Source organism: Nansenia antarctica, assembly GCF_963989245.1.
Source record: "Nansenia antarctica genome assembly, chromosome: 14".
Lineage (NCBI taxonomy): Eukaryota > Metazoa > Chordata > Actinopteri > Argentiniformes > Microstomatidae > Nansenia > Nansenia antarctica.
The window spans coordinates 5631727-5639226 of NC_137684.1; the positions used below are offsets into that span (position 1 = coordinate 5631727).

At 49.3% G+C, this 7500-nt stretch overlaps 1 protein-coding gene across 1 annotated transcript in view; it reads left to right on the forward strand.

Moving 5' to 3' along the window:
- The window catches only part of LOC308170622 (zinc finger protein AEBP2-like), a gene marked incomplete at its 3' end in the record, with an annotated part of 46077 nt that overhangs the window by 30947 nt on the left and 7630 nt on the right, over positions 1–7500 (forward strand). Inside the window, exon 6 of the mRNA XM_080545434.1 lies at positions 5680–5747. Coding sequence (XP_080401560.1) covers positions 5680–5747 — 68 coding nt within the window. The remainder of the gene's footprint in view (positions 1–5679; positions 5748–7500) is intronic.

Below are 7500 nucleotides of genomic sequence, written 5' to 3' on the forward strand. Positions count from 1 at the left end.
CTTAGAATAACCTGGCCCTTAGGATAACCTGGCCCTTAGAATAACCTGGCCCTTAGGATAACCTGGCCCTTAGAATAACCTGGTCCTTATAATAACCTGGCCCTTAGAATAGCCTGGCCCTTAGGATACCCTGGCCCTTAGAATAACCTGGCCCTTAGGATAACCTGGCCCTTAGGATAACCTGGGCTTAGAATAACCTGGCCCTTAGAATAACCTGGCCCTTAGAATAACCGGGCCCTTAGGATAACCTGGCCCTTAGAATAACCTGGCCCTTAGGATAACCTGGACCTTAGAATAACCTGGCCCTTAGAATAACCTGGCCCTTAGAGTAACCTGGCCCTTAGGATAACCTGGCCCTTAGAATAACCTGGCCCTTAGAGTAACCGGGCCCTTAGGATAACCTGGCCCTTAGAATAACCTGGCCCTTAGGATAACCTGGGCTTAGTATAACCTGGCCCTTAGGATAACCTGGCCCTTAGAATAACCTGGTCCTTAGAATAACCTGGCCCTTAGGATAACCTGGCCCTTAGAGTAACCTGGTCCTTAGAATAACCTGGCCCTTAGAATAACCTGGCCCTTAGGATAACCTGGCCCTTAGAATAACCTGGTCCTTAGAATAACCTGGCCCTTAGGATAACCTGGCCCTTAGAATAACCTGGCCCTTAGAATAACCTGGCCCTTAGGATAACCTGGCCCTTAGGATAACCTGGCCCTTAGAATAACCTGGCCCTTAGAATAACCTGGCCCTTAGAATAACCCGGCCCTTAGAATAACCTGGCCCTTAGAATAACCTGGCCCTTAGGATAACCTGGCCCTTAGGATAACCTGGGCTTAGAGTAACCTGGCCCTTAGAACACCCTGGCCCTATTATGCACTTCATAAGTCTTAAGCAATAAGACGAGGCGGTAGATCTAAACTTAAGACGTGGAGGCGTGGTCAAGGCCACTTTGCTATTATGCGTGCGGTAGTGGGCGCCTAAAACCCGGCGCTAAGCCCAGAAATTAGTCATGGGTGTGTTTTGGGCGTCTTCTCAATCAACCCAATCAGCGTGCCAGGTGCCATTCCCTTTACCGGCTGCGTTGAGTCATTAGCGCTATGCTATTATGGATGTCCTAAGAAGGAGGTCAGCGCGCTTCTCTGCAGAAGAAAGTAACAAGCTTGTGCATGAGGTCAAGGCTCGTCAGTTCGCAATCTTTGGAACGGCGCGAAATCCTCCCCGAGCCGAGGTGGTGAAACAGGCGTGGGAAGAAGTAGCAGCGGCCGTGTTTGAAAACGTGCATGAAGTCTAGCGCCTAAGAACTTTTCAAACCACTTCTTAGCGCTAGGCGCAAACTCAGATCGCATAATAGCAGGGGCGCCTAACGCACTTCATTAACATATGAACACTCCCACAATGAGTAATATATGCACAGGAGTCTTACGTCTTATGTGTGGGCGCCTAGGGACACCTGCATAATAGCAGTAGCGCGTATGAAGCGCATAATAAGGGTGGCGGTAGGTCTTAACCTGGCGGTGCGTCTTAATTAAGACTTAAGACGGCAAGTTAAGAAGTGCATAATAGGGCCCCCTGGCTCTTAGAACACCCCGGCCCTTAGAATAGTGTTTCTGGGAAGTGTTTCTCTCACTGCACTAATGGCATACACACATACACACACACACACACACACACACACACACACTCCCCTCCATGCCCATTCACCTTGCCCCTCCCTCACCCTGCCCCTCCCTCAGGTCCTGCATGTGTCCCTCATTAAACTGTCCTCAAAACAGGGCATTCCTCACCCAGTCACTGCCCCAAACCTCACCTAAACCTCACCTAACCCTCACCCTGTCACTGCCCCAAACCTCACCTAACCCTCACCCTGTCACTGCCCCAAACCTCACCTAACCCTCACCTGGTCACTGCCCCAAACCTCACCTAAACCTCACCTGGTCACTGCCCCAAACCTCACCCAAACCTCACCCCTTCCTCAACCTGTCAGTGTCCCAAACCACTCCTAAACCTCACCCTGTCACTGTCCCAAACCTCAACCTGTCAATTTCCCAAACCTCAACCTGCCCCAAACCTCAACTTGCCCCAAATCTCAACTTGCCCCAAACCTCAACTTGCCCCAAATCTCAACTTGCCCCAAATCTCAACTTGCCCCAAATCTCAACTTGCCCCAAATCTCAACCTGCCCCAAACCTCAACCTGCCCCTATTCCAAACCTCAATCTGCCCCTATCCCAAACCTCAATCTGCCCCTATCCCAAACCTCAACCTGCCCCTATCCCAAACCTCAACCTGCCCCTATCCCAAACCTCAATCTGCCCAAACCTCACCCATTCCTCAACCTGTCATCGTCCCAAACCTCACTCAAACATCAACCCGTCCCAAACCTCAACCTGTCAGTGTCCCAAACCTCACGCAAACATCAACCTGTCCCAAACCTCACACATTCCTCAACTTGTTTTTATCCCAATTCCCACTCAAAAACAGACAGGCCTCAATGAATGCGGGGTGCGTGATGTGGGGAGAGAGAGAGAGTTCCAGAAGAACAGGAAGTGGTGGTGCCAGGACTCTGTATCTGGTTTATGACTGAGATACACTCAGGACGGCTCCTCAGGATGTAATAAAAGGTGCACACTGATTTAGAGAGAGAGAGAGAGGGGGAGAGAGAGAGGCTATTGGATGGGAGAGTAGATAAAGAGAGGGAAGGTAATAGAATGATATGGTAAGAAACAGATGGGTAGATGAAGAGAGAGAGAGAAGATAGAAGAGAGGGAGGGAGAGAGAGAGAGAGAGGGGTTATTGGATGGGAGAGTAGATAAAGAGAGGGAAGTTAATAGAATGATATGGTAAGAAACAGATGGGTAGATGAAGATGGAGAGATGAAGAGGAGGAGAGAGAAGATAGAAAGAGAGGGGGGAGAGATAGAGAGAGAGGCTATTGGATATGAGAGTATTAATAGAATAGAGAGAGAGAGAGAGGCTATTGGATGAGAGAGTAGATAAAGAGAGGGAAGGTAATAGAATGATATGGTAAGAAACAGATGGGTAGATGAAGACGGAGAGATGAAGAAGAGGGGTCCGGGAGGGATATAAGAGAGAGAGAGATAATAGAAAGAGAGGGGGAGAGAGAGAGAGAGAGAAAGAGAAAACAGAGAGAATGTTTGTGGAGAGATTGAGAGTGAGAGCCAGAAACGAAGGACTGTTATAGATGGAGAGATACAGTATGTAAAGAGAGGAGAGATAAAGAGAGAGAGATTCTAGGTCTTCTTCTCTCACTCTCAGCGCCCTCCTCCTGTCCTTAAACCAGTTTCCATGAGTGCCTGCGTCCCAGTCCCGGTCCCGGTCCCCAGAGGCTGGAGAATCATTTCAGATATTCGTGTGCGTAAGAGAAAGTTCTTCACGTGTGAGCTCATTCACAGCCCTAAAAATAGACCAACCGAACAAAAAGAAGAAGAAGAAAAAACACCTTTGACGCAGGAGTTTTAATCACCGGCTATTTTTGAGGATCCTAGTTTTTGGTTTTTTTCTCATCGTGCCCTACTCCCTGTTGACGATATTTGTGTGAAATCCAGATCTGTTTTACTCAGGATTTACACAGCTTGATGATACACCAAATGTTTTGGGGCAAAAAAGAAAAGTGGGCCAAATATTCACACAGAAATATGTGAAAACTTGTGGAAAATACAGTTGGCCTGTGCAGTGTGCCTATTGGCTAAAGGCTAGGACATATTGAAGCCATCAACTGGCCTATCACAAAGCCAATCACACCACACCATATGTGAGTTTGCACAGAATTCACGTCCGCCTTGTTATGGAATTATGTTTTTCCCTTCGCAATTACATGAAACGTTCACTAAAGTGTGTGCTACTGTACTTCTAACTCACTACAGGACATTGCATAAGGGGTAAAGTGGAAAGTGTTCACAGCATCTGACTGCAGACCCCCCCCCCCCCCCCTCCCCGCCCGTTGATGAAACACTTTAAAGCACATGTGTCAAACTCAAGGCCTGTTTTAAAGTTTAGAGGGTCCACCCAACACACCCTCAAAACATTCCGTGGGAAACACTGTTTATTAGTTATTGTTGTATATTTGAGAGAGCTAGCTGGATTATTAACTTTTCTAGTGCATCAACCCTGGAGGACATAGGCCCTATACAACCCTGGGCTACGCCACCCAAACATCCAATAAAGATATATCTATCCATTCATCAGAACTGAACTGCCGTGAGAGTCCAGAGCCTGTCTTCTTCCCTTATTTTCAACTGAATAGTCGGGTCAGGACTGACGTCCTCATCGTCGTTGGGGGGCCCTCAGGACCCAGATCCTCCGCAGAGGGAAGCGGCCTTTATGAAGCTAATCCCTCACGGCCGGGGCTCCTGCGCATGTTGCTGCCACTCAGGAATGCGAGCTCTGCAACGCGGCGTTCCCCGGCAACGCAGAGCCGAGGTACTAACTTCTGGGATCTCTGGCTTGTGTCTGGAACGCCATGTTCTCACTGTGATGTACATCGCCAGGGAATGTCCCGGAAAAGAGATCTTGTTTCCCCCCCCCACTGTTTGAAATCAGGGAAGTGGGGGACTGTGGATCGGTCTCTGTGGATTGGTCTCTGTGGATCGGTCTCTGTGGATCGGTCTCTGTAGATCGGTCCCTGTTCGTTCGGACATTCGTATGTCATACGCGATAGCTAAGACACCACTAGGACGGTTTTATCTTGGGTGAATGATGTGTCCTGCCAAAGAGATCTGGCAATTATGCTACATCATCCGTGGGGGACAACGTGTTTACTGTAGACTTGTTAGTGTTCCTACTACTACTACTACTACTACTACTTAGGAAGAAAGCAGTGGGAAGATTCATATCACTTAACATACTCTATAAATATATTGAAAACATATACCTCCCATGTCTGATTAACAATGCATTTCCAGATATCTAAAAAAACAGGCCTTTGAAATTTTACCATTTTGGTTAAAAGCTTCTCATGACCGCTTTACCTCAGTCAGATGGGGGTGGCATACTATGCTATGTTTGCAGAATATAGTCTAAGCACATTATAAGTAGTGAAATGCTTGACATAAACTATACAACATGGTCATTAACTGGGGAAGGTTAATTTTCGTATTTACGCTAAGGGCCGGTTTCAGAGACAAGGCTTAAGCCTAGTCCTGGACTAAATCACCCTTTCAATGTAAAATCTCCATTGAAGATGTTTTTTAGTCTAGGATTAGGCTTAAGCCTTGTCTGTGAAACCGGCCCTTAGTGTATCATCATAGCATAGTAGCCTATGTATATCAGGCCATAATTAGGTGACTGGTACCTTACAGGCCCGTGGTCCTAGGGTACTTCATAATATCCTAGCTTAGTATATCATGAGTTCAACTTGGCCCATATTAGGTGAGTGGTCTACCCCCCTGTCTGTAGGTCTACCCCGTGTCTGTCAATCTCACCCCATTTATGGTTATGGGGGCATATCTGTAGGAACACGCCCCATTGCCGCTTGCGGTTATATTTTGAATGTGTTACTTGAACATGTTAAGTATTATACGGGTGCAAAGATCGGCCACTACTGTACCTCAGTGGAGGCCGAAATCGGAGGACGGGAACACCCTACGGGTGTTTGTGATCCGACCTTGGTCATGTGGTCCTTACAGGTGTATGTGGTCCTAACCTGGTCATGTGGTCCTTACAGGTGATGGCTCGGAGGAAGGAGGGATCTGGGAAGGTGAAGGTCCTGCTGCATTGGACCCCTGAAGACATGTGAGTCTGTCTCTGTCTCTGTGTCTGTCTCTACCTGTCTCTGTCTCTGTCTCTGACTCTGTCTCTGTCTCTGTCTCTGCCTCTGTCTCTGTCTCTGTCTCTGTCTCTGCCTCTGCCTCTGTCTCTGGTCTCTGTCTCTCTCTCTCTCTCTCTCTCTGTCTCTGTCTCTGTCTCCCTCTGTCTCTGCCTCTGTCTCTGTCTCTGCCTCTGGCTCTGGCTCTGTCTCTACCTGTCTCTGTCTCTGCCTCTGTCTCTGCCTCTGTCTCTGTCTCTGTCTCTGCCTCTGTCTCTGCCTCTGTCTCTGTCTCTGGTCTCTGTCTCTCTCTCTCTGTCTCTGTCTCTGTCTCCCTCTGTCTCTGTCTCTGCCTCTGTCTCTGTCTCTGTCTCTGCCTCTGCCTTTGTCTCTGCCTCTGTCTCTGCCTCTGTCTCTGTCTCTGCCTCTCTCTGTCTCTGTCTCTCTCTCTCTCTGTCTCTGTCTCTGTCTCTGTCTCTGCCTCTGCCTCTGTCTGTCTCTGGTCTCTGTCTCTGTCTCTCTCTGTCTCTGCCTCTGTCTCTGGTCTCTGTCTCTGTCTCTGTCTCCCTCTGTCTCTGCCTCTGTCTCTGTCTCTGTCTCTGTCTCTGCCTCTGTCTCTGTCTCTGCCTCTGTCTCTGTCTCTGTCTCTGCCTCTGTCTCTGCCTCTGTCTCTGCCTCTCTCTGTCTCTGTCTCTGTCTCTGTCTCTGCCTCTTCCCCTGGGTCTGTCCTCTGCACTCTGCAGCCTGGACCCCTGATTTCTCTGTTCCTTTCCGTGTGTGTGCGTGCGTATGTATGTGTGCGCATGCATGTGTGCCTACGTACGTCTTATGTGTGTCTTGTGCTGAATGTTTTACGACTCTCTTTTCCATCCTCCGTACCTCTCGACATGCCGGCCTCTCCTCTATGCCGCGGCTAGCTCTAAATCTTTCCGACGTTCCGCTCTTGGGTTGTGCTAATATTTGACATGGAGAGCGCCCAGTGTTCAAGGCCCAGACCAGGGCTCTGGTGGGTGTTAGTAGAGACCCCTCGCAGCCCTGACCGCTGCCCAGTCTCTCTCTCTCTCTCTCTCTCTCTCTCTCTCTCTCTCTCTCTCTCTCTCTCTCTCTCTCTCTCTCTTCGTGTCCTGGGTCCTGCCTGAAAGAGGGATGGATGGCCTCTATCAGTCAATGCCATCACTCCGTCAGCGGCCAGTTGGAAGGAGTTCTGATTGTTGGAACGTTCCGAAGGTTCTGAGTCCAGCTGGAGCGGTCTCTGAGAGGTTCAGCTGGACTGGACGATTGGACTGGACTGGACTGGACTGGACTGGGCGGGCTAGACTGGGCTGGGCTGGGCTGGGCTGGGCTGGGCTGGACTGGACTCGACTCGACTCGACTGGACTGGGCGGGCTAGACTGGACTGGGCTGGGCTGGACTGGGCTGGGCTGGACTGGGCTGGGCTGGACTGGGCTGGGCTTGGCTGGGCTGGTCTGGACTGGACTGGGCTGGGCTGGTCCTGCTGTCCCTGTGGTTCACTCGAGGGCTGCACAATATTATTTCATAGAACTGTGGATATTGCAGTATGAACATGTGTAATAGCCATATGGCCAGAGGCTACAGTATTATCTCAGTCAATAAAACAAAAAAGCCTTTGACGTGCGCTTGACACGTGAACTTATTCTCTGCATGCATAGATTTTATTTTCAGTTTTCCCATTTGGTTTTCAGTTCTCGTTCTTTACCTTGGCACCTGTTTTCAACCCCC